We start from the raw sequence: 27832 nt of genomic DNA, 5'->3' as shown, positions 1-27832 counted from the left end.
TGAGCAGGAAACAGCCTGTGGATATCTGGGGGAGCTATCAGGCAAGGGGGAACAGCAGGTGGAAGGGCCCTCGAGGTTAGCAAAGGGTCTACCACTGCTGGATGGAGAACATGATGAGGATGACAGGAAGCAGAGACGGCCAACCTCTATAGACCAAAGCAGACACATCCAGCACATCAACAAAAAGAAATATAAAAACCATATGATAATATCAATAGATGCTGAGAAAGCTTTCAACAAAGTACAACACCCATTTATGATAAAGGCCCTTGAAATTCTCGGGATACAAAGATCCAACCCTTTGGGGGTTTTGCCCTTTTCTTTCTACTAGAGCATATCCTGGGCTTTGCTCCCTCAGAGCCTGTGAGAGGCTCACCTTGTCTTTGCCCCCGCCCTGTCCATGACTGTAGACCTCCCAGCACTGGACTGTCTGTACCCAGGTCCGAAGGTTAGAGTGACTAGAGGCTGCCCTTGGTACCCTCACTAGTGCCCCTAGCCTTACCAATCCCCTTCTCTCACTTTGTTTTTCAGCTGCAGGGAAACCCAAGGCCCAGAAGCTCAAGTGCTCATACTGTGACAAGTCATTCACCAAAAACTTTGACCTGCAGCAGCATATCCGAAGGTATACCGGCTTGGTGGGGTCGTGGCTCCTGGGCAACCCAGGCTGGGCACCAGTGTTCAAAATGGAGACAAAACTCCCTTCCGATCCCCTAGCCTGTTGGTGACCCAGGCCTATCCAATCTGTCACAGTTTTCAGGCCTTCAGTCCAGGTTGGTGGAGTTTCCCCTCTGCTCTCAGGAGCAGTGGAGGATCCGTGAAGTCTGAGGGGCCTGTAATGAGGGAGGTCCAGTCGCAGCAAAGTCGGGGGAAGAAATGTCCTTGAACCAATAGGGACTTTGCAGGCATGAGGACATACTCGGTCCTCACCTCTGCAGAAAGGGTTCACAGGGGCTGCCCTGCCCTATGAACAGAAGTAAGAGAGCTCTCTCCCTCCCAGAACTGTTGTAATACCTGTTGTCCAGGAGCAGGCATGGAGGTGTGGATTTGTTCACTGTTCCTCACAGAGTGGGATAAATTGGTACAGGAGATTGTAGGTGGTTCATGAATATGGTATTGAAAAATGCTGAGGACCTCCCCTGGTGGCGCAGGTGATTGAGCGCAGTGCTGTGAAGCTGTCCACAGCTTCTGCAGTGCGGGTTCGATCCCGGCCGACTGGCGAGATGCCCACATGGCATGGCAGACCTCTCCTGTCTCGCCCGCTGCTCCCTTCAGTAGTGTATTTCAGTCAGTCTGCCTGTTCTGTTCCCTGCTCTGTCTCTGGTGAATCTGCTTACCCTCCTGCACATCTGGCATGTGCTCCAGTTCTTGTATGCATGAATAAATAAATCTTTCTGGGAAAAAAATGTGAAAGACACAGTGAGAAAATTATACTTCTCATAACAAGAACATCTTGTTATGGACACTTCTTAATGCTGCTCACACATTTGCTTATCTTTATAACAGAGAGGAGAGAGAGCTAGCTCACACCAGGAGCCTCAGATTCAAACCTTGATCATTCAGGTAGTTGCTGCAGCCCAGTAGAATGTCTAGCAGCATTCCTGACCTTTAACCATCAGGTGCCAAATGTTTCATGGAGGGCAAAATCTATCTCATTTGGGGGCCACTGGTTGACACTAGTGCTGTCCAAGCAAAGATGCAAATGCCCAAATTGGCTCTATCCAAGAAACGGGCATGTGTAACCATGTATTGGGCACTAGAGCTGGGGCTAGCGTGACAGAGAAATTGAATTTTTAATTTTTTTTTTTAAAAGTCTGCATTTTTTTTTTTTCTAAGATTTATTTATTTATTTATTTATACAAGCACTGGGTACAGTCAGAAGCGCGGGAGGGTGAGAGAATTCACCAGAGCCAGAGCGGGGAGCAGAGCAGGCAGAGGGACCGGAGTACACTGCTGAGGGGAGCAGCGGGTGGCAGAAGAGGTCTGCGTGCCATGTGGGACCCTCCTCCGGTGGCCGGGGAGCAGCCGGGGATCGAACCAGCACCACAGAAGCTGCGGGCAGCTTTGCAACCCAGTGCTCAACCGCTACGCCACCAGGGAGGCCCTGAATTTTTAATTTTAATTTCTTTCTTTATTGGAAACTTTTTTTTTTTTTTTTTAAGATTTATTTATTTATTTATGCAAGCACTGGGTACAGTCAGAAGTGCGGGAGGGTGAGAGAATTCTCCAGAGCCAGAGCAGGGAACAGAACAGGCAGACCGACAAAATACACTGCTGAGGGGAGCAGTGGGCGCGGCAGGAGAGGTCTGTCACGCCATGTGGGACCCTCACCAGCGACTGGGGATCGAACCGGCACTGCAGAGGCTGCCAGCAGCTTTGCAGCCCAGCGCTCAACCACTGCACCACCAGGGGAGGCCCAGAAACTTGTTTTTTAATCAAAATAACTGGTTTATAACTACGTATGTTTCAGGTGTAGATCTTAATATTGTTTTATAAATTATTACTTTTTTTGTTTCTTTGTATTTGTTTTTTTAAAATATTTATATATATTTTACAGCATTGTTCATTTTTGTACAATATTTGCTTTCTCCTCTCAGGTGTAGTCACTGTAAAATTCCCACCACCAGTTCTGCCATGCACCATCACCATAGTCCCTTGTGCTCTTCCCTCCCATTGTTATCCTTCTTCCTCACCCTCCCCTGCAGAATGTCTCTGATTTATAGTTGCCTGTTAATTTATTTAAATTTATTATTATTTGGTTCCCCTATATTCCTCCTATACGTGAAACCATCTGATATTCTTCTTTTTCCTTCTGACTTATTTTGTTTCTTTGTATTTATAATAAGTGGTTTTCCATATACAATAACATGTATGAAGCTTTGCTGGTAAATTACTTTACATTTTGAAAAAGTGAGTCAATTTGAAGAGAAATACTAAATAAAGGGTCAGTGTCCTGTGCTGTGATGAGTAGGATTTCTCCTTCAAGTAATAGAAATTCCTGTTTGAATGAGCTTAAGCAATTAGGTGTCTTGTATCTCACAATATGGTATGTTCACAGAAAAGGTCAGCTCCAGGGCTACTTGATTCAGCTGCTTAGTAATATCACCACGCCTTTCTGCCCCTGGTCTGCCTGCCTCAGCAAGAAGGTTTGTCCTCATGGTATCAGAATGGTGGTCTGCAATGTCAGGGTGCTCTGTCTGGGCCTTCCTGGTAGCCGGGACCCCTGAGCTGAGGCCACATGCCAGTTCCTACACGTAATTGCTCATGAGACTTGCTTCCCACAGTCACACCGGTGAGAAGCCCTTCCAGTGCATTGCATGTGGCCGTGCCTTTGCCCAGAAGTCTAATGTCAAGAAACACATGCAGACCCACAAGGTGTGGCCTCCAGGACGCAGTGGTGGCACCGTTTCCCGAAACTCTGTAACAGTACAGGTCATGGCTCTGAACCCCAGCAGGCAAGAGGATGAAGAAAATACAGGTGGGTAGAAGTGGGGCGCACCATCCTCCCCACAACTCTCCTTTTCATGTTTTTTTTGCTAACTATATAATCTTGGACAACTGCTTTACCTCTCTGAACTTTAGTCTTTATAAGATGGGCATAGGATGAAAGGAAAGATGACAAACACACATTGTGGCATTGCTCTAATACTGTACCTGTGGCACCTCTTTTTTTTTCAATGTATCATTCCAGGCAGTCACAATCAGATGATAGTAAATTAAAGCCTATTTGACCCCAACAGAGGGCCGCCAAAGCCCATTATACTTTGTAGGAGTCTCATCTGAGCCATCGCTTATCCCTGAGCTTATGCTCCTATCCCTGGTATTGGTTTTATTCCACTCCTGCATGAGAGTTGAGGACTTACTAGGCCTAGAGCAGCACTGTCCAACAAAATATGTACAATTATATACAATATCAATAGCTATATAAAAATAGTAAAAATTAATTTTAATTATATATTTATTTAACCTAATATATTATTTTTAACACAGAAAGAAATTACTGATGAGATATTTTATATTCTATTATATACTGTTTTTGAAATTCAGAGCATATTTACATTTATAACACACCTGAATTCAGACTGGCCATATTTTGAGTTCTCAGATACCATATGTGGCTTGTAGCCACTCTTTTGGACATGGTAGTCCTGGGATCTTCCTGTGCAGCCCCAGAGTATGCAGTGCCAGCCAATGAAGGAGGGGTACAAGATACATATGACCCCTTTTGTATGACCTTCTTGTTGGAACTAGCCCTACTGTGTGCTTAGCCATCCTGTGTGTCTTTTGAGTTCTTGTGAGCTCCTTGGAGAAGAAATCATTTCTTTCAGAATTCCCAGGGTTTAACAGTTTAGCATAGGCTCATGGAGGCCTACTGTATGCTAAGCCCCTGGGCCTACAGAAACAAGGTCAGAGCCCCTGTCCTCAGGGAAGATACTTACACAAATGGTTGTAATTAGAACAAGGAGCTGGGGAGGCACAGTGAGTATAGGTAGGACTGATAGTCAGGATTATTTTTTTTAAGATTTATTTATTTATTTACACAAGCACTGGGTACAGTCAGAGGCATGGGAGGGTGAGAGAATTCACCAGAGCCAGAGCGGAGAGTAGAACAGGCAGAGTGATGAAGTATACTGCTAAAGGGAGCAGCAGGCGGCAGGAGAGGTCTGCATGCCATGTGGGACCCTCGCCTGGTGGCCGGGGATCGAACCGGTGCTGCAAAGGCTTCAGGCAGCTTCACAATCCAGCGCTCAACTGCTGTGCCACCGGGGAGGCCCGAGAGTCAGGATTTTTAACCACTACAGCGAGGTCCAGAGTGTCCAAGGGGAAGGCCAGGGAGGAGAGACTAGGTAATAACTGTTTATCCTTGGGATGTAAGTGTTTCAATACTTTGGTACCTGGAATGGCTGGATCAGTTCACACCAGCTGAATGTGGGTACAGTGCCTTACCTACGGTGTCCAACATGAAGCACGTGGTTGGGGTGGGTGGCCTTGTGGACCATGCAGAAGGTGCTCTGGGAATCCTTCCCGAGTGGTGTGGTTTTCTGCCCTGACTCTTCCTTTGCCTTTGGCAGTGACTTGCCTCCCTGGCTTTTTCCCTTTCCCCACAGGGTTGAGTCAGACCCTGTCGAGTGCCCCTCAGCCCCAGGCCTTGCCCACAGCAGGTGAGGATGAGGGGGACAAGCTGGAGACCAAGCAGGTCGTCCTCATCGATAGCTCCTACTTGTGCCAGTTCTGCCCCAGCAAGTTCAGTACGTACTTCCAGCTGAAGTCCCACATGACCCAGCATAAGAATGAGCAGGTAGGTGGGTGGTGGTCTGCAGGGGCCACAACCACTTATCATGAGCCTTGGCTGGTTCTGGGGTCTTGAACACTGCCTAGAATGGACAGGAATGAACTGAGGTCCATTCCTGAAATGTGTGGATAGTTATGTGTCATTTTGTCACCTGTGCAGATCTGCTTAGTCATCTCTGCTATCACAGTGCAGAGTATTCTCTCACCACAAAGATCTCCCTCATGCTGCCCCTTCATAGTCACACCCACCCTTCTTCTTCCAACACCCCTGACCCCTGGAAACTACTAATCAGTTCTATGTTTAATATCGTCCTTTTGAGAATGTTGTATAAGTGGAATCAGACACTATGTGGCCTTTTGAGATTCACTTTTTTTGCTCAGTTTAAATTCTCATGAGATCTGGCAACAAAACCCATGACTTTGGGGTTTTCTATTCTACTTGAGGAATAATTACTTACAGTTGATCATTTTTCTGTAAGTTAAATATGAACTTTAGAGAGTGGTTTCTACTCAATAGCAAATTGTCTAAACAAGCCATACTCCCCAGAAAGAGAGGTCCCTGGGCAGGCTTGTTAGAAGTTCTCAAAGTGACATTCCCGGACCAGCAGCTGCAGCATCACCTAGGCATTTGTTAGGAATGCACGTATTCAGGCCACCCATACCTGTTGAATCGGATACTATGAGGGTGGTGCCCAGCAACCTGTACTGTGACGCATGCTCAGGTTGGAGAGCCACACTCTGGTATGACAGCAGAAGGATGTGATGTCATCTTGTCACTGTCTTCCCAGTTGTGGGATAATTTTTCTCAATATGCCCAGGCCACACAGAGCCTGAGGGAAGGGTAATGAATGGAGTCATTATTACCCCAAGAGCCGAGGACACACTCATCAAAATAAAACCAGGGCTCCAGCAGCAAGTTGCTCTCCTAACTCTCCTGGCCTGTCCTGCATTTTCCCTCAAGGTATACAAATGTGTGGTCAAAAGCTGTGCCCAAACGTTCCCGAAGCTTGACACCTTTCTGGAGCACATCAAGAGCCACCAGGAGGAGCTGAGCTACCGCTGCCACCTCTGCGGCAAGGACTTCCCCTCGCTCTACGATCTTGGTGTGCACCAGTACTCCCACAGCCTCCTGCCACAGCACAGCCCCAAGAAGGACAGCACCGGCTACAAGTATGTGCACATACCCTCTGACACCCTTCTCTCTGCCAGGAGCCCAGTGATCTGCAGACTTGGTGCTCTGACTGCTCAGAAGCAGTGAGACACTGGACTAGTCAGAGCAGGCTGCTATGACAAAATACCATGGAGGCAACTCTCCTGCCCACCTGTGACTATGGAAGCGCCTCTCTTTTTCTCACTGTCCTTTCAAAAGGTTAAAAAAAAAAAAAAATACCCCGGAGGCATGATCTCTTCTTATAAGGGCACTAATCTTATTGTGAGGACTCTATCCTCATAAGTTCATCTAACCCTAATCACCTCCCAAAGGCTTCATCTCCAAATAGCTTCACACTACGGACCAGGGCTTCAGTAAATGAATTCTGGAAGGACACAGTTCAGCCCAAAGCAGTAGTGTTCTTCCCATTTTGAAGATGAGCACTCTGAGACTCAGGGAGGGGCCTTCCAGAGTACATCGTCAGCACAGAGTTGAGATTCAAACTAGTCTGAGACCTTTGAAGCTCAGCTCTGGTCTTGGGGTTTGCAGGCTAAGAGTTGGTCTCAATGCTGATGGTTCTAAGCCTGCAGTTGATTGCTTCTCCCATGTTTTCTTGCCAGGGCTAGAAGGCCAGTGGCCTTTTCTAGCCATTGTTGCTGCTGGCCTGAAAGTCAGGTCTGAGGAGGCAGGTCACCATCTGGATGGCCCAAGAATGGAAGGATGTCTTGGGGAATCGAACCACCTATGGGTGTGTGCCTGTGTGCAAATCCCAGCTCAGCTACACACCACAAACTCAACAGATGACTTTAGTAAGGTATTTAGCCACTCTGAGCCTCAGTCTCCTTGTCTGTGAAATGGGGATAATTGTGGTGCCTACTCTGTTGGACTATTTGTAAGGGTCAAGTAAGATGACCATGAGGCACTTAGACATGATGCTATAATTACTATTTGTGTAATTTAGATGTAAATTTGGCTGCATATAACAGAGATCCAGAATAATAGTGGCTTAAAAAAAGTGAGAGTGTATTTCTTTCTCATGGTAATGTTTGAGTGGGTGTAGTGGCTTCATTTTTCAGGACTCTAGGCCCCATTAGTCTGGCTGCTCTGCCCCTTTGGGCCACATTGCCTTGAACTGCCTTTTGGTGCCCCCCGCCTCCGCCAGCCACTCAAGTGAATTTCATGCATGCATACACATGTGTATATATGTATGTGTATAAATAGTATTTATTACCTTTTCCTTTTGAACGATTTACTGACTTTTTTTCTAGTTATAAAATTCATCCATATTTAATGCATAGAAAATAAATAACTTTTCAAAAACCTACCCCAGAATAAAAAACCCTGCCATCTAAAAATAACCCTTGTTAGTCTCTTATTCCATGTCTTTTGGTATATATATGTGTATCTGTAATAAGCTTATAGATGTAAATATCACATGCTGTATTTGAGCCAGGTCATTCCAGATATCCTGTCTCCCCCATCAACCTGGAAGATCTCTGTCCTCTGGTAGCTCTGCTCCTACCCAATCTCCTTCTTTTCTCTGAATTGGGTGAAAATTGATCATCACCCCATTTTCCTGTTGCACAACTTCCAAAGCTCACTGAAACTTAATAGGATTGCCCTAGGACCTCGCTGGTGGTGCTAGGGGTTAAGTCGCAGCATTATGAAGCTGTCTGCAGCTGCTGCAGCACAAGTTCAATCCCCGGCCTGCCAGGGTGCTAACCCACATGGCACAGCATACCTCTCCTGTCTTGCCTGCTGCTGCCTTAAGCAGTATATTTCTGTCAGTCTGCCTGTTCTGCTCCCCGCTCTGTTTCTGGTAAATCCTCTCACCCTCCGAACTTCTAGCCTGTACCCCAGTTCTTGTATGCATAAATAAATAAGTCTTTAAAAAAGAAAAAAAAAGGGCCTCCCCAGTGGCACAGTGGTTGAGTGCTGGGTTACAAAGCTGCCCGCAGCCTCTGCAGCACTGGTTCGATCCCTGGCTGCCGGGCAAGAGTCCCATATGGCACACAGACCTCTCCTGCCGCCTGCTGCTTCCCTCAGCAGTGTACTTCGTCTGTCTGCCTGTTCTGCTCCCTGCTCTGGCTCTGGTGAATTCTCTCACCCTCCTGCGCTTCTGACTGTACCCATTGCTTGTATAAATAAATAAATAAATCTTTTAAAAAAATAGGATTGCTCTAGGCACTTGGTATCACCACTGAAAACTGTAATTTGGACATCTTTGCATTTCAGTGCTAACAGACCAGGCTCATCCTTTTAAATTGCTATTCCGAATTCTGTCATATGCGACTGCTGTTTAACCTGTCCTTTATTTTGGGAGAGTTGGATTATTGCCAGTTTGTCATTATTACAAACAATTATGCTGCAGGAATCACTTTGGACGTGTATGTTTGCTCATTTGTAAATAAGTTCCTGAAAGCAATTTTGCTGTTGAAGATCAAATGGTGTTTGAATAAACATTAGTTACCTAATTCAAAAAATAATTGTTATGTGCATACAATGCAATATTTATTTTTAATTTTTTTAACACCTTTGCTTAAACTTTATTCTTTTTTTTTATTTATTTATTTTTTAAAGATTTATTCATTTGTTGATGCAAGAACCCGGGTACAGGCCAGATGCATGGGAGGGTGAGAGGATTCACCAGAGACAGAGCGGGGAATAGAACAGGCAGACTGAAGAAATACACTGCTGAGGGGAGCAGCGGGTGAGACAGGAGAGGTCTGCTCGCCATGTGGGACCCTCACAGGCCTGCCAGGACAGCTTCACAGCGCTGCGCTTAACCACCTGCTCCACCAGGGGAGGCCCTACAGTACAATATTTAAATAACTACAAGGGATCGTAGAATGAACAGACATTCCCTGTGCACCCTGACCCATAGGCTTTCAGAAGCCTCTTTAAACTTTGACATAAGTTTAGACTTCACCCAGATTTCCTAAGTGTTGACTTTGACGATGTTTGCTTTATTGTGTCCTGAGCTGTATGAGGATACCTTGCCAACCTGATGCCTTTCTCTTTGGTGTGTGTTTTCTCGAACCAAAGATACCTACATAAGCATGATGTAGTTATCAAAATCAGAAAGTTAAATCAATACAATTCTGTTGTCTAATCTACAGACCTTATTCAAACATCTCTAATTGTTTCCATAACATCCTTTACAGACAAAAGAGAAAAGTCTTTTCTAGCCCCAAATCTAATCCAGGGACACACATTACATTCAGTTATTGTGTCCCTTTCATCAGGCTGAATATGTGCCTCATTCTGTCTTTGTCTTTCTTGAACCTGGTATTTTGAAAGCTTGCAGGCCAGTTGTTTTGTAGAATGGCCTTAGTTTGTCTGATTGGATCTCAGGACTGGATTCAGGATTAGCACTCTCATCAGGAACATCACAAAGGACTCTGTCCTTCTCAATATGTCACATTAGGAGGTCGGACATAGTTTATCCATTGCTGAGGTGTTACCTTGCGCAACTTAGCATTTCTTAGCATTTCTAGCATTATCATTAATGATAATTGATAAACTATCTCCCATACAAACCTTTGTCTCCTCTCTGCTGAGACCTATGAGGGATTCTTGTGTTGTCCCACCCCACCAGCCTGCGAGGTCTCAGCCTCTTAGTAGCTCAGCTCCCCACCCACCTCCTCTTTCTTGCTAACTCAAAACACTGATACAGCCTGTGGTTTTCAGTGTATTGTCTAAGACAGTCCCCTGGGCCTGCCACAGGGACACCTGCCTCTGAGTTTCCCATGGGTGACTCTAGTGGGCAGATGGCAGGTCCATGTTTCTCTTGTCATGAATTGCCCCCCTCATTCCTCACTGGTAATTCATCATAAAAGGGTCCATTTGCTGGCAGGTGTTTTGGTGGTAGGGAGATGGTGGGGTGTGTTTTTCCTTCAGAATAGTTTGGAACCTGAAACTGCTGTTCTGAAGTTAGGTTAATTGCTGTGATGTATGTTAACAGTAAGGGCCATGTTTACAGAATTTTACGGTTTATGAACTCTGTGGCATAGTTGTATCATTTGACTTTTTTTTTAAATGATACTTATTGAGGTAATGTTGATTTATGAGACTGTATCCTTTAGGTGTATAGGTTTGCATGTCTGCAAATGTATGTTATCACACCATGCCCACCACCAGAGCACTAATAATCCTCCACCCCCGTCCACTGAGTTCCCTCCATCTTTACTGTCAATCCCCACCCCCATCCCACCTTTTGGTAGCCTCAGTTCTGCAGTTGCATTTTAGGGGTTTGTTTTTGTATGCAAATTTGCTTTGTTTTATGTTCCACATATAAGTGAAGTCATCTGGTATTTGCCTTTCTCTGTCTGACTTACTTTTTTTAGATAATCCCTTCCAATTCTATTCATATTGTTTCAAATGGCAAAATTTGTTCTTTTTTCATAGCTAAATAATATTCTGTTGTATATACGTACCATATCTTCTTTATGCGCTCATCTGTCTTTGGCCACTTAGGTTATTTCCATAGTTTGATTATTGTAAATAGTGCTGCAGTAAACAGAGACGTGCATATATCTCTTTGAAATAGTGCTTTTGTGTCCATTTGGTTGATACCTAGGAGAGGGATTGCTGGATCACATGGCAGATCTGCTTTTAATTGTCTTGAGATGCCTCCATACTGTTTTTCGTAGTCTGGACTAGTCTATATTCCCACCAACCCCTGTTATTTCTGGCCTCACAGGTGTGAGGTGATAGTTCATTGTGGTTTTGATTTGCATCTCCCTGATAATAAATGATGATGAGCATTGTTTCATGTGCCTGTTGGCCATCTGTATGTCTTCTATAGAGAAGTTTCTATTTACATCTTCAGTCCATTTTTGATCGGGTTGTTTTGTTTTTGTTGAGTTGCATGAGCTCTTTGTAGAGCTTGGATATCAGCCCCTTGTCGGATATATAATATGCAAAATTTTCTCCCATTCAGTAGGGTGTCTTTTTGTTTTAATGATAGTTTCTTTTGCTTTGTGCAGAAGCTTTTTGGTTTGATATAGTCCCATTTGTTTATTTTTACTTTTGTTTGCATTGCTGTTGGAGTCAAGTCCCCAAAGACTTCACTGAAGCCAATACATCAAAGTGTTTTGCCTGTGTTTTCTTCTGTGTGTTTTATGGTTTCAGGTCTTACACCCTAATCTTTGACCCATTTTTGCATTTTTTTAATTTATTTTATTTATTTATGCATGCAAGAGCTGGGATGTAGGCCAGAGTACAGGGTAGGTGAGAGGATTCACCAGAGACAGAGTGGGGAGCAGAACAGGCAGATCCACTGAAATACACTGCTGAGGGCAGCAGCAGGCAAGTCAAGAGAGGTCTGCTATGCCACGTGGGTCACCTCCCTGGCCAGGGATCTAACTTGTGCTGCAGTGGCTATGGATAGCCTCATAGTGCTGCATCTTGATCCGTTGCACCACCAGGGAGGCCCCATGTCTCTTATTTCTTTTAACAATATCTTACCATTTTCATTGTATAGGTCTCTCACCTTCTTTGTTAAATTTATTCCTAGGTACTTTTTGATAGTTCATTATTTGCATATGAGAATGCAACAGCCTTTTTTTTTTAATAATATTTATTATTCATACATACAAGAACCAGGATACAGGTCAGACATGTGGGAGGGTGAGAGAATTCACCAGAGACAGAGCGGGGAACAGAATAGGCAGACTGACTGAAATATACTGCTGAGGGGAGCAGCGGGCGAGTCAGGAGAGGTCTGCTCCGCCGCAACAGACTTTTGTATATTGATTTTGTAGTTGTGTCATTAGACTCTGTGACAAAATTAGTGAATGAACTAGTGACAGGTACATTTAGGATTCCTACCCCATTTTATGAATGAGGTAACTGAGGGTCAGAAATGGGAAGAAGCCAGGCCTGGATTCTTGCCTGTCTGACTCTTTTCATGTAAGAGAGTCTCACCGGTATTCAGCTCAGAGTAGATATTGTCCCTGCCACCAGAGCCTACCTGCTAGTAGAGGAAATAGATAATAATCAAGTAAGCAAATAAACAATTCCAGATAATAAGTGCTAAGGAGAAAATAAAACTGTGTGATATAACAGGGAGTGACCAGGGCATGGGGCCCCAAGGGATAACTTGAGACAAGGGTGGTCAGGAGGGACCCTCTGAGAAGGTGACCTTTGAGATGAGACATCAAGGATGAGGAAGTGTGACCTAGGGGATGAGTGTTCAGGTGTCAGGAGCAGCAAGTGCAAAGGCCATGAGGTGGGAATGAGCTTGGTATTTAAAGTGCATTAAGGAGGCCAGGGTAAGTGAGGTAGGCAGTGGAGAAAGATCAAGTCTGAGAGATGGGAATGGATCAGGCCAGCAGGGCCTTATAGGCCAAGGTGGTGACTTTTAAGTAAGAGTGTGACACAGTCTGATTTTCATCTTTAAAGTTTCTCTCTTGCTCCTCTATAGAGAATGGACTACAGGAGGCAGTGGGGCAAGGAGGCCACTGAGGAGCCTGGCACACACACACATGTCTAAGTGAGAGAGCCATTGGCAGCTCACACTGGGGCAGGGTCAGTAGCAAGTGAGGAGAATGGATGAATTTGAGAATGACGTAAATATAGAGTTACGCTTCCTAATGTTGGCCCTGGGTGAGGGGAGTGGCTGGTTCCTATACTTGCTGAACAAGCCAAGTTTCACACACTCTGTCTCCTGTCCTGCTCCTTCCCATTTAGGTGTGTCAAATGTGTTAACAAATATTCCACCCCTGAAGCCCTGGAGCACCACCTGCAGACTGCCACTCACAACTTTCCCTGCCCACATTGCCAAAAGGTGGGTACTACTGACCTTTCCTGGCTGGGGTGACAGTAGGGGACAAGGAGGTGGTGGAGTGATCGCCTTCCTCTCTCCCCCCCACCTATCTCAGTCCATATGGTGCATGCAGACAAAGCATGGGGTTGTCTCCATTGATGACGCTTCACCTTTGAAGAGTCAGCTCTACCTGCCGGTCTCACCCACCAGACACAGACATGGCCATCCAGGGCTGCTGCCGGGCCAGGCTGCACTGACATGAGGTCTCCTGGGCTCAGGCCCAGTGTCTGGTAGACAACTCAGATATCTTACTGTCCTTACTAATATTGATTCTTCTTTTCAGCGGATCTGGAAGCTGTCCCTTAATATCACTAAATATCCAGGCAGTGTTCCAATTTCCAGTTGTCTCAGAAACATCATCACTTTATAAAGTCTGTTTATTTGAATCAGGTCCATATATGGCAATCAGTTGATCCAACCAAAGTTTCTGTTAATCTACAGATTTCCCTACCACAGCCCCACCCGCCCCCCCATTTTCTTTTCCCCCCTAATTTATTTCTTAGAGAAACTGGGCCATGAGGCCTGTGGAATTTCCTAAAGTCTGAATTTTGCTGATTGCCTCCCCCTGGTGTGTTTAACTGATTTCTTTGCTCTACTCATTTTCTTACAACCTTACATGGTAGACTTTCAAGGACAGCCCTGGTTTCATTTCAACTTCATTGTAGATGTTTCTAATTATGAATAAGCCTAATTTGGGGATTTGAAATTTGTGGTCCAAATAAAAGTTATCACGAATTGAGCAAGAACTATGCTATTCTAAGCATTTTATATTAATTGACTCTTTTAACCCTCGGAGGTAGGCATTCTTTTACCTTCCTCATTTTATAGATGGGGAAACCAAGGCACAGAAAGCTCACCCGGGAAGGAAATGGAGCAGGTGGGTCTGTGCCCTTGACTACTTCTCTGTATTGAATGAAAAAAATAAATGAATGTCCTTGCTGTACTGGGGAGGAAGGAGATTTTACTGTGTTTTCTGGCTTCTTAATTGCCTTTCTTTTTATTTCTTCAGTTATTTGTTCTTTATTTTCTCTTTTTGTTATTCAATCCTTTACTGATCAGACATTTGATTCAGACCCTGAGTCAGGAAAACCCCTTTCTGTCCTCTCAGAGAGCCTGTCTAAACAAAATGATGTTATTCAGTGGGTTAAATGATGGCTCTTAAAATGTGGGTGAACATACAAAGCCAGAATTTGCTTTGCCTGATGTGCATTGGGGGGTCAGGGAGGGCCTCATGGAAGCAGCTGCATTAGGTCCTGAAGAATGAGTAGGGATTCTTCAGGCTAGGAGAGAAAGACCCTCTGGGTAGAAAACAACAACCTGGACTGAGGCTCAAAGCAAGAATGATTTGACTGGGTTTATGGGTAAGTAGGGGAACTGGAAGGTTCTAAGGACTGAGTCTGACATTGTGGACCCTCATCCCTGCTGGCTGGAAAAGAAGGGGTTTCCATAAAGGCTGGAAAGGAGGGGCCTCTGGAGGTCAGAAGATGGTGAGGGCTGGTAAGTCAGCTCTGACTCTAAGGTTGCTCTTCTGCCAGGTGTTTCCTTGTGAACGCTATCTGCGGCGTCACCTGCCCACCCACGGCAGCGGGGGCAGATTCAAGTGCCAGGTGTGCAAGAAGTTCTTCCGGCGAGAGCACTACCTCAAACTGCATGCTCACATCCACTCAGGTGGGTACCCTGCCTCCCACCAACTCCTGCCTTGCCCTTTTCTTTCTCCTACCTCCTTCTCTCTTCCTCTTTCCACCCGCCCCACATATCCATCTTGAACTCCCCGTACCCACCTGTTCCCTCTTCTGACCAGAGGTTCCCACCAGCCTAGAGCAGAGATAAGCCTCTGGAATTTGCTGGGGGCGAGGGATAGGGGAGGACTCTTGGCACTGGCCACCTGAGAGTCAGCCCCCTCAAACTATTCTAAGCTCCTGGAGGTGGGGATGGCTATACTCACTGCAAAAATTTTCACCCAAACTGAATAAAACCTCTTCTTGATTCTCCAATTGAGAAACATTGATATTTTGTTTTGTTTAATCTTTAGATGATTTGTCACTAGTTTAAAAATTCCAGTGTTTTATTTTTTAATTGAAAAAGATCTACAGATTGAGAGAACCTGAGGAGATTTTGACAGTACAAATGCACAGATAATGAAAAATAATAGACAATCCAAATGTTTTTTATTTTTTTACTATGACTTAGGGTAAAAAAGAAGAAACTAGGGAACCCAGGAAACATGTATACATAGAATATATTGAAGCAAAAGTTTTACAAAGCAGTAGTTTCTGTTCAGTTCAATTTTAGTTTTTAAAATAACCACCAACAGATTGTGACTCGCAATTTGTAGTTTGAAAAATATTCCTAATTCACCCTCCCCAAGGTAGCATGCATTAGTGGCCTAGTCTGGGTCACTCTAGTCCCAAGCTAGTACAAGCTAGTACAAAACACGTGCTTACATTTATACAAATGAGTACAGACTGTCATTCTGTTATGTATCTTTTTTTTCCTTCACTAATCAACATGCCAAAATGTTAGTACTTTTTCCCAGCTGCATAATATTCCTCTGTGTTTTCACTTTTAATTTAACCAGTTCCCTATGGATAGACAGTTAAATTATTTTTCAGTGTTAGTGTGTACACACAATGCTGTGTGGATCCCTTGGAAAACTGTGGGAAGTATATCTGCTGTGTATGTCCTTAGCAGTACTAAGTTTGGGACGCTGAAAAAGTTCTGAAAATGGATAATGGCAAGGGTTGCACAACAAATGTATTTAATGCTACTGAATTGTACACTTACAGATGGTTGAAATGGTAAATTTTATGTGTATTTTACCATATAAAAGAACAAAATATGGGGCCTCCCTGGTGGCATAGTGGTTAAGTCTCAGTTCTGTCATGCTGTCACTGCTACAGCCTGAGTTCGATCCTGGCCAGGGAGCTGACCCACATATGGCACAGCAGCTCTCTCCTGTCTTGCCAGTTGCTCCCCTTAGCAGTATATTTCAGTAGATCAGCCTGTTTTGCGCCCCACTCTGTCTCTGGTGGATCCTCTCACCCCCTGCACCTCTAGCCTATACCCCAGTTCTTATATGCATAAATAAATAAAAAATAAATCTTGAAAAAAACTAAAATATATATTATATATACATTTTATTTTTTAAAGGTTTATTTATTTATTCATTCATTCATTCATTTATACAAGCACTGGGTACAGTCAGAAGCGCGGGAGGGTGAGAGAATTCACCAGAGCCAAGGCGGGGAGCAGAGCAGGCAGAAGGACTGAAATACACTGCTAAGGGGAGCAGCGGGCGGCAGGAGAGGTCTGCGCGCCATGTGGGACCCTCCTCCAGTGGTCAGGGAGCAGCCGAGGATCCAACCGGCACTGCAGAGGCTGTGGGCAGCTTCGCAACCCAGCGCTCAACTGCTGCGCCACCGGGGAGGCCCTACATTTTATTTTTTTCAAAGATTAGTTAAGCACACAAGAACTGGGGTACAGGCCAGAGATGTGGGGGTGTGAGAGGCTTCACCAGAGACAGAGTGAGGAGCAGAACAGGCGGATGTACTGAAATACACTGCTGAGGGGAGCAGTGGGCGAGACAGGAGAGGTCTGCTGTGCCATGTGGGTAGCTCCCTGGCCGGGGATTGAACTCATGCTGCAGAGGCTGCGGATAGCTTCATAGGTTGTGTTTTAACCCCTTGCACCACCAGGGAGGCCCTATATACATTTAATTTTGATAGATATTACCAAATTTACTTTCAATAAGATTTTTAAAAATAAGTAATGCTTATTATAAAAATGGAAGCAGGGCCTCCCCGGTGGCGCATTGGTTGAGCGCTGGGTTGCAAAGCTGCCTGCAGCCTCTGCAGCACCGGTTCGTACCCCGGCTGCTCCCCGGCCCGGAGGAGGGTCCCACATGGTGCGACAGACCTCTCCTGCCGCCTGCTGCTCCCCTCAGCAGTGTACTTCGGTCCTTCTGCCTGCTCTGCTCCCCGCTCTGGCTCTGGTGAATTCTCTCACCCTCCCGTGCTTCTGACTGTGCCCAGTGCTTGTATAAATAAATAAATAAATCTTTAAAAAAAAATAAAATAAAATTCTACTACCAACTCACTATAAAAAAAATAAATAAAAAAAATAAATAAAAATGGAAGCAGTATAGAAATACATGAAGAAAAATCTTCCCCTTAATTGCTGCTGGCGATTTGATGTGTACTGTTCCTGCACCTTTCTCCCTACATACTCTGTATATATAAACACCTATGACTAGGGTTTTTTGGAGTGTGGGGATTATTTTTTTTTAGGGCTGTATTAAACTGTTCTACAATTTTCTTTTCCCCTAGCAATATGTCCAGATCTTTCCACATCATAAAACACAGATTGATCTTAATCTGTTCAGTGGCCACAGAGCATTCCATTGTAAGAACCAGAATTTCTTTAATCACTGGATTAGCGTTTTTCAGAAATACATTCCAGGAGGAAAACAGAGAGGAAATAATGGCAAGAAATCAAAGCATTTCATTAATAGTCCTTTTCCAAAGGGCAGGTTGAATTGTGACCCCTTGGCCCCTGAGCTCTGTCAGGTGAGATCTGTTCTCTTTCCCCACCCCAATCCACCCTGGAAGAGTTTAGCCACAGGATGGTCTGGGCTGACTCAGGTGGGCTGTAGATTGCCCTGCTTGGCTGGAATTTGGTCTTCCCCCAGTTATGGACCATGAACTATAGGACCAGTTTTTTATCTATAAAATAGGGGTTGTGGTAGCACTTATCTCATGGTTTGTTGCACGGATTCAATTAATTAAAGTGTAATCCACCCCCTCTATGGTGGACCCCGTTGATGTAAGTGCCATGACCACTCATTGAGTCACTTGCCCCATACCTTAGATTAGTCCTTGACCCCTCCTTTCCTCCCACACCTGACAGGACAGCCAGTCACTGTCAGGGTTACCCATTCTGCTTTCCGGACATCGCCTGTACTCCACCACTTCCTGTTTCTTGTATTGGCCTCCTTCCTGCCGCCACTCCCCTCATCTCAGCCTGTTCTTCACACGCAGCCAGAGGATGCCTATCAGACTCTTCAGTCAGACCCTCTCCCGCCTCTGCTCTGCCCCTTCTGGTTTCTTAATTGGCTCAATAAAAGCCCAAGTCCTTACCTTGGCCTTCTGGGCCCTCCCTATTGGGCCTGGCTGCCTCACTGACCTCACCTTCTGCCTCATCCTCCACAGTGGCCTCCCTGTTATTTCCCAGACACACCAGTGCCCCCACCTTTCCTCCTGCCTGGAACCTCACTCCCAGATTCCACACAGCTCAATCCCTTGTGCCTTAGGTCTCACCCCACATGGTGCCCCATCAGAGACACCTTTCCTTACCATCCTATCAAATATCATCCCCACTTCTCCTTGGCCAAAGTCATGAGGAATGAGAGACTATTTTTCTCCCAAGCCACCTCCCTAGAGGAGCTGCTGCCCTCTAGTTGGGGCCCCTGTGCCCCATACTCAGTCCATCTTATGAGACCCTCAATCCCATCTGTGTCCCCTACTGCAGGTGAGAAACCCTACAAATGCTCAGTGTGTGAGTCCGCATTCAACCGCAAGGACAAACTGAAGAGACACATGTTGATCCATGAGCCATTCAAGAAATACAAATGTCCCTTCTCGTGAGTACAGACTGGCGTGGGGGGAGGGGACAGATTTCTCTTCCACTGGTCGGACAGAATGATGTCAGGTGTGGGGCTGAAAGCCCTCTCTCCTTTTGTCCTAGGTTCTATCTGCCTGCTTCACTCCCCACCCTGCTTCCTGGCCTAGCCCTTACAGTGGACAAGGGGGTTTCTTGTGCTCAAGGCCAGTAGAGCGACTGGCTAGAGGGTCCCGAACTTGTCAATCAACCCCTGACCTGTGGTTTTGGGTTCTAGGACACACACTGGCTGCAGTAAGGAGTTCAACCGACCAGATAAGCTGAAGGCTCATATCCTTTCCCACTCTGGTAAGTAGCTTGTAGACCTGCCAGGAAGGTCTGGTTCAGCTCAAGCCCCCTGGAGCAGGCCCACCATAAGAGCAGACACGTACAGTAAGGCTTATTATCCTGCCTGAGGTACACTTAAGCCAACACACCGCCCTCATGTGAGCCATGAGCCAGGCCAGTGTTAGGGTCCTTGGAAGGCACAGAGAGAGGTGAGTCAGATTTAGTCCCCCAGGTGGAGGGGGATGTTCTCCTGAGAGGAGGCAACAGAAATTGCGATGAAGGTGTAGATCAGCTATAGAGGGAGATCAGATTCTGACTGTTTAAGACCTGGCCAGGAAGGTCCCTTGGTCTCCTTGGCAGAGGAGGGCAGCTGGAGCGTAGAGGAGGGATCTCCAAGCCTCTCAGTTTCTAGGGGCTCCACCAAGCTTCCTCCAGGGCTGCTGCTTCCCCAGGACACCTTGGCTGACTTTCCATTTGGTCTAGGGTTTCTCAACTTTGGCATTATTGATATACTGGACCAGATAATTACTGGTCATGGGGAAGACTGCTCTGTGCCCAAAGCACTGCAGGAGATTTAGCAGTAACCCTAGCCTCTATCCACCGGATGTCAGTGGCACAAGTCAAAGTGCCACTTAAATGGAGGCTTAAAATCTCCCCTGATTAAGAACCACTGGTTTACAGAAAGGATTTAGTGGCTAGAGAAAGTTCAAAACTGGGAGAGTCAATCGAGGACTTAGAGACAGAAGGCCTGGGTTTAAGTCTTGGCACTACTACTATGTTGCTGGGCAGCCCCAGGCAGGTCATTGCCCCGCCCTGAGCCTCCATCCCAGGGAAGCTGTGGGAGCTGTGGACCAGGCTGTGTGGGGTGGAGCTGATTTCAAGTGGACATGGAGGCACCAGCAATTCGTTCAATTTTGAGACCCAACCATGTATCAGGGACTGGGGTGTTCTAGGAGATCAGGCCAGCAGAACCCTTGGGTTCAGAACCCATGGTCCATTTCAGGAAAGCGAGTATGGCTGGCACAGAGCGAGTGGCTGGGAGAAGGTGGGAAATGAGACCGAAGGGAGTATGACCCAGTTCAGGCAGCTGTTTCTGAGGCCAAGTGAGACTGGGTTTCATTTCAAGTGCAGAGGGACCATTGACGTCAGTGAGGGTCTGAGCGCCACTCATTGACTTCCCCTCATTCCCCAGGCATGAAGCTCCACAAGTGTGCCCTGTGCAGCAAGTCCTTCAGCCGCCGCGCCCACCTCGCTGAGCACCAGCGTGCCCACACTGGCAACTACAAGTTCCGCTGTGCTGGCTGTGCCAAGGGCTTTTCCCGCCACAAATACCTCAAGGATCACCGCTGCCGTCTTGGCCCCCAAAAGGACAAGGACCTGCAAACCCGGAGGGCCCCCCGGAGGAGGGCAGCTCCCCGCAGTGGCAGCACTGGTGGGCGCAAGGTGGTGACCCCCCTCCCTGACCCTTTGGGACTTGAGGAGCTGAAGGACGCAGGGGCTGGACCAGTGCCAGAGGCTGCCCCTGGCAAGCAACCCTTCTCAGAGTCAGATGCTGTGCTGTCCATCGTGGTGGGTGGCACAGTGGGGGGTGAACCTGAGCTGGTAGTGCCTGGGCATGCTGAGGCCTTGGGCTCCAACCTGGCGCTAGCAGAGCTGCAGGCTGGTACTGAGGGCCCGTGTGCCATGCTCGCTGTGCCCGTCTATATCCAGGCCTCCGAGTGATAGACTCTTGCTGTTTGGGTCCACAACCTGGCCTGATGTTCACCTTGGATCCGGGGCCCCTTGGGGCAGACTAGAGATCCTTCCCAATGGAAGCAAGCCCTCAGCTGTGTCCCCTTTCCTGCTGGAAAGTCCTACAATATTCTGGGACCTGGGGCAGGGCTGCCTATGGCTTCCCGGCACCAGCAATGGCAAGAGAGATGGTTGAGGCTGAGAGGCCCGGGTTCTGGCTGGTACAGGCTGGTGATCCGGCCCTCTGAGACAGGAGACAAGGCAGTACTGCCCACCCCATGGAGCTGCCTCTGGGTAGCCTCTGATGAAGCTGTTCTTCAGGACAACTGACATAGTAGGAACCATTTTCTGCTGAACTTTTTCACGTCTGGTTCCTCACAGCATCCCCAGATGACCCTGTGATGTAGGCATTTAGGATGCACTCAAGTGTCAGGGTTACGAATGCAGCTAACACCCAGATCTGGCTTCAAATCCAAGTGCTGCCACTCACTTGCTGTGTGACCTTGGGTAAGTCACTTCACCTCTCTGTGCCCCATGTTCCTCATCTGTACAGTGGGACTTATGACAGTACTACCTCATAGGGCTGTCATGGGATCCAGTCTGATGAAATACACAAAGGGCTGGATATAGTGCTGGCACTCAGCATGCCCAATAAATGTTTTTATCAGGCAGGAGCTTTGGCAGTTTCTTTCTTAGCTCCTGGGTGGCAGCAGCACTCCCCTCACCAAAGTGAAAACTGAGGGGAGGCACCAGGGGTCCTGTGGTCCCTTTGTACACAAAAGCTGTGCTGCCCATTACCTATGGATAGGTATGGTGTTGCCAGAACGATTCAGAATATGGCCCCATGGAAACACCCAGGAGGAGGTGCTTATATTCACTTTTGAAAATGCAGGATCACGGGCCTAGCCACAAGTCTCTGAAATCAGAAACTCTAGCCGAGCCAGAGGTCCATCTAGAGCAGGCTTCGAGCAGGTCATAGATGCCCCCACTTCAGCATTCCCTTCCTTTGCCCAATAGTCCAGAGCCAAGCAAACTAGGCAGGAAGGGAATAAAGGGAACTTGATCCACAGGTCCTTCTTTAGCTTTTTAACCACCCCACTGGGGCAGTGTGCCTCAGTTACAGGAGAGGAAGCTGAGGTTTAAGAGGAGATGGGGTGGAACACAGCAGAGCTGTCTGCCCCAGCTAGATGACTGAATGTCTTGGATGGCTGTCCTGTCCCTCAGATGTGTGCTGGGGCCCAAGGCTAGAGCTCAGAGCAAGCATGTGTCCCTGCATTGTCAGGGGCATATGGTGCCACAGGAGGGGCGTGAGGGGCTGTGCACAGCTAAGAGCTGAGGCTGTAAGTGTATTGCTGGTGGGCCTGATAGAGGCAGGAAGCCAGCTGCAGGAGGTGCCCTGTGAGCAGGGCCTTAACTGAGAGTTTTGATGGATGTATAGATAGAGGGAGGCCAGTGCCAGTGCCAGTTACAGCAAGGCATGAGAGAAGATGTTGAGGAGCGAATGTCCTCTTCTGGACCTGGTGAATGGTCCAGCATGCCAGAGATTTGCGGGGAGTGAGGAGATCATAATTCTCACTAAGATTCTTCCAACCTCGTTACAGTACCTTAGCTCCATCAGGTGAGAATTGTTATTTTGCTTATTTTACAGATGAGGAAATGGAAGCACGGAGAGGTAAAGTTTCCTGCACAAACTCATGCAGCTAGTAAGTCCCTGCGCTGGGATTCAAGCTGGGGTGGGCTGCCACCATGTGCTCTCAGCTACTTTTTTTCTGTTGAAATGTGGGTTGATGTCAAATCAGAGAGTCTTGGGTGTTGTGTTAAGGAATTTGGACTTTATTTTCTATGTAATGGAAGAGCATGGAAGGTATTTAAACATTTTTTTAAAAAAACTGTAACAGTAACATTAAAGAAAATGTTAAAAAATCACATGTCCATCCTAATATAACTCTCACATTTCTGCCTCTTTTGTCAACAGTCACTTGCACACATGATTACCAGTAACCGTGAGGACTAATGTTTGCAGGGTATTTATGTCATGGCCAGCTTGTCAGAAATGCTATGAGGTGAATCCTCTCACCGCGCCCCATCCCCCACCTCTGGCTTCCGCCCCATCTCTTGTATACATTAAAAAACAAACAAACAAACAAACCCTCCAGGGGCTTCCAGTATCTCCCAAAATGAAATCTAAAGTTTCCCTATAGGCTCTGAGGTTCTACATGATGCAGCCCTCATCCCCCTCTGCTCCTTTCTTTCCCTCTGCACCAGCCACACCTGCCCTCTTGCTCTTCCATCTCAGTAGCTCATCAATAGCTTATTCCTCTGTCTAGAATGCTTTCCCCCCAGCTATTCCTATGACTGGCTCCTTCCCTCTACTTCCTTTGTCCAAAAAGTAACTTTGTTACAGGGCAGGGAGAGGGGCAGGGAGAGGGGCAGCGAGATCCTGCCAACCTGCCTGCTCTAAACTGGTTCTGCCATCTGCCACATCAACACAAAACATATGAGACTTTAATGGAAAGGAACTTTAATACAATTAGGAAACAATACAGGAAGGGCAAAAAAATCTAGTTTCTAAATCAAGCACCCAAAGTTACCCATCCCCTCGTGGGTAAAACTCTATCCAAATGGGATTGGCCCAGAGCAAGGCCCCAAAGCCTGCCACAAGTCTAAAGCATCTTCCAGTGGGGACCCACAGAAAAGGGTCACAAACAACCAGCAAGTCTGGAGGGGAAAGTGCAAAACCAAAATCAAGACAAAAACCGCAATTGTCACCTTCCCATGGGTCTCTCACCCACATTTGTGTCAACGAGTCCATGACTAAAAGGCAAGTGTAGTTTCTTCACATGTCTCTAGGCTCCACGCGCCTCCTCCAGGTCTCCTGGCTCCATCCTGCTTCCTTCCTTCCTCAGTCTCCTCTGTAGCTTCTTCTCTTCCTGCTCAGCGACACCCTCCATTTGGGTGGGGCAGGGAACCTGGAACCTCCCCCTTTTCTGGGGACCACCCTGGTACAATTTCCTTAGAAAGGCCTTTCCTGGCCAATCTTCAAAATAGCCTACCCACTCTTGTCATTCTCTAGTCTCTACCCTGCTTCATTTTTATCCATCAACCTTGACATTATATTGGACATTTCTTTATTGTCTATTCCCCTCATGAGAAACAAAAGGTCGACACGGATGAGGACTTGTATTTGTCTTGTTCACTGACATCCATCTACAGAGCCTAGAACTTCACAGCAAACAATCGATATTTGTTGCGTGAATGTACAACAGCACTTTGAGTAAATAAGACCCACTCTACCCGTCCCCGCCTCCCATTCCACTGGCCATGGGTGAGTTCCCCCGCTAAGAATCCGCTGTCTAAGTACACAGATGATTGACTTAAAGTCCTGGGAGTTAATATTTGATATAAAGGTTGCTTTCCTTTGTCTTAAGAAGGAACAGAATATCTAGGGCAAATGATAGAGGTGGTAGCTTAGAAGTCTCAGCTGACAGAGCAGGCACCCAGGAGAACCAGTTGGACCAGTTCTGTCTCCCCTGGAGAGGAGGGAGTGGGGGTGGCCACTGCAGGTGCTCCCAACCCCCAGGCTGCCAACATGTGATCCTTATGGATTCTTTGGATCTGAATGGTGGTGGTGGCGGTCAGGGAGGCTAGTAGATTTCACCTTGCAGTGGGGGGTGACCCCCTGCTCACCAAGGATAGCTGGTGTATAGTCAGGCATAGAATCCTGAGGCAGGAGGCCCACACCCAACCTCATGACCATGGGCCCTTTATAGCGTCACAGAATAAATGGAGACCCACAGAGGGAAATGGTCTTATCCAATGTCTCATCATGGCAAGGCTGAATCCAGATCTGGCTCTCCTGCTTCCCAGGTCATTGTTACCTTAGACCATTCATTCATTCACCTGACAAATATTTATTGAAAATCTGAACATGCCAGACATAGGCAGTGGCGATTCATGGTAAATAAACAAAACAGACAATGATCTATGGAACTCCAATGTGGAGGAAGCAAAAAATAAAAGAACAAGGTAAATAAGCAAATTATGTAATATGCCAGAAGTAATGAGTACTATAGGAAAAAAAAATAGAAAGTAAGGGCTGGAGAGCAGGAGGTAGTGGACAGGTCACAGCATATAGATAGCCTGGAAAGCATGACTAAGGATATTTTTGAGGCATAGTGCCTGTTACCTGACCTGCATATGCTCGGATGAATACACATGGAGTTATTAGTTCAAATGCAAAATCCCCTCCAGTGTACAATCTCTTCTCAGCTCCTCACTTCCCCCGTTCAGGTTCTTCTGGGCCTCTCCTACCCCATTGCTAACTTGGCCTTATTCCTTGAGGAAGGCACACCTGTGCCCAGATCCATCACACTTAACTTCATTTGTGTTTGTGTATGTCTCTCCATTCATTCATTTGGATATTGGTACTGTAACATAGTGGTAAGCAGGTTATCTTCACATTAAGAATCCCAGCTCTGCGTCTACATGCTAGGTGACCTTGGGCAAGCTGATCAATCACTCTGTTTCTCCAGGACCTCGTGTGTAACTAAATGAATGAATACATGTAAAGTGCTAATGTCAGTGCACTAGGGTCTGCCAGTACCTGTTCAGCACAGCACAGCTTCATGACACTCCTATTGCCAACTCCTACACTGTTCCTTCCCTACCTGGGGCCCTTACCCTCCTCTGTGGCCCTTCTCTCCAAGGATGGGCCCTTAGGCTCTTTTCTGATGGGAGGCTGTCCAAAACTTATTTGTAAATGAAACTGGACTCACTTCTCAAAAAAAAAAAAATTGTGCATGCATGTGCACATATATATGTATATATGCTGAAAGTTCAGTGATGGACATGTAAAAAGTATATATTTTGCATATTAACCCCTTGTTAGATATAGAATTTGCCAATATTTTCTCCCATTTTGTGGGTGGTTTTTTCACTTTCTTGATCGTGTACTTTGATGTACAGAAATTTTTTATTTTGATGAAGTCCAGTGTAGCCCATTTTTCTTTTGTTGCTGATTCTTTTGGTGTCATATACAAAAAACTTAACCTAAATGACGGTCACAAAGACTTAGAACTCTGTTTTCTTCTAAGAGTTTTGTAGTTTTATCTCTTATATTTAGGTCTTTGATCCATTTTGAGCTAATTTTTGTATATAATATGAAGTAAGAGTGCAAATTCCTTCTTTTGCATTTGAATATCCAGTTTCCCAGCACCATTTGTTAAAGAGAGGATTCTTTTCCCACTAATGGTCTTGGCACGCTTGTTGAAAATCAATTGACCATAGATGTATGAGTTTACTTCTGGATTCTCAATTCTATCCCATTGATCTATGCCACATTGTTTTGTTACTGTAGCTTTGTTACTATGCTTGATACCAGGAAGTGTGAGTCCTCCAACTTTGTTTTGGCTATTCAATTCCATATGAATTATAAAATTAGCATGTCCGTTTTTGTAAAAAAGGACTTTGATGGGATTTATATTGAACTCGTAGATCAGTTTGGCAAGTGTTACCTTCTTGGCATTAATAAGATTTCCAATCCATGCACATGGGATGTTTTTCCATTCATTTAGGTCTTCTTTATTTTTTTCCAACAAAATTTTGTACTTTTCAGTGTACAAGTCTTACATTTCCTCAGTTAAATTTTTTCCCAGGTAATATGGTTATATACTCTTTTTGATGCTATTGTATTGTACTTGGAATTGTTTTCTTAATCAGATTGTTCTTTACTAATTTATAAAAATACATCTGATTTTTGTGCACTGATCTTGTATCCTACAATGTGGCTTAACTCATTCTTAATCCAAATAGGTTTTTTTGGTTAATTCCTTAGGATTTTCTATATAGAATACCATAGTATCTGAAAATAGATGTAATTTTACTTTTTTCAATTGGGAACATTTTTTCTTTTCTTTTCTTTTTCTTTTTTTTTTTTACTTAATTCCTGGCTAGATCTTCCAATGCAATATTGAATACGAATGATTAAAAGTAGGTTTCCTTTGTCTTATTACTGATTTTAGAGGAAAAGTTCTCTGTCTTTTACCATGCACTATGATGTTATCTTTGGGTTTTTCAGAGATGCTCTGTATTAAGTTAGTAGTCCTCTTTTCTTTCTAGTTTGTTGAGTGCTTTTTATCAGAGAAGAGTGTTGAATGTACTCTACCTGGGTTTTACAACTAACAATCAGCAAAATTCTTTGTATCTCATTTGGTATAATTATGTGAGACCAAGTTTCATAAGAAATTTTATTATGGGCTTCCCTGGTGGTGCAAGGGGTTAAGCATCAGCACTGTGACGCTGTCCACAGCTACTGCAGCATGAGTTTGATCCCAGGCCAGGGAGGTGACCCACAAGGTGCAGCAGATCTCTCCTGTCTCGCCCGCTGCTCCCCTCAGCAGTGTATTTCAGTCAGTCCGCCTGTTTTGCTCCCCACTCTATCTCTGGTGAATCCTCTCACACACACCCCCCGCCCCCCACACACACACCTCTGGCCTACACCACAGCTCTTGTATAAATAAATAATGTCTTTTTTTAAAAAAGAATTTTTATTATTCACAATTCAAAACCTATTCATTGTAGGTTTTATTAAAATTCAGCTTTTCTTGACTTGATAACCTTTTTAAAGAAGGTTACAAAGGTTATATATGGCTGGGAGTCTAACCGTGTGATCTTAGGCAATTGCTGCTTCTGCGGGTCTGAGTTTCCACAAGTGTAAAATGGGGACCACACAGTAATGCTTGTTTCATGGGGATTTGGTGGATGGAGATAAGATGGAATTTTGTATGCAAAAGTACTTTGCAAGGAAATCAAAACTATATGCTTCTGTTGCTGATCTTACCAGAGATATTTTTAAAATTCTGGTGAAACATGTGTTTGATAAAGTATGCAAA

At 45.7% G+C, this 27832-nt stretch overlaps 1 protein-coding gene across 1 annotated transcript in view; it reads left to right on the top strand.

Moving 5' to 3' along the window:
- Positions 1 to 22978, top strand: part of ZNF341 (zinc finger protein 341) — a 54883-nt gene extending 31905 nt beyond the window's left edge. Inside the window, 9 exon segments of the mRNA XM_037496743.2 lie at positions 532 to 622; positions 3282 to 3475; positions 5106 to 5296; positions 6251 to 6459; positions 13133 to 13229; positions 14804 to 14936; positions 18795 to 18906; positions 19162 to 19232; positions 20404 to 22978. Of these exon segments, the coding sequence (XP_037352640.1) occupies positions 532 to 622; positions 3282 to 3475; positions 5106 to 5296; positions 6251 to 6459; positions 13133 to 13229; positions 14804 to 14936; positions 18795 to 18906; positions 19162 to 19232; positions 20404 to 20933 (1628 nt within the window). The 3' untranslated portion in view covers positions 20934 to 22978.
- The last annotated feature ends 4854 nt before the right edge of the window (positions 22979 to 27832 follow it).

The sequence above is a fragment of the Talpa occidentalis genome, unplaced genomic scaffold, assembly GCF_014898055.3.
Source record: "Talpa occidentalis isolate TD23 unplaced genomic scaffold, MPIMG_talOcc4v2.1 talOcc4.10, whole genome shotgun sequence".
Taxonomy (NCBI): Eukaryota; Metazoa; Chordata; class Mammalia; order Eulipotyphla; family Talpidae; genus Talpa; species Talpa occidentalis.
Note: the sequence above shows the minus strand (reverse complement) of the source record. Positions and strands in the feature narration are given on the sequence as shown.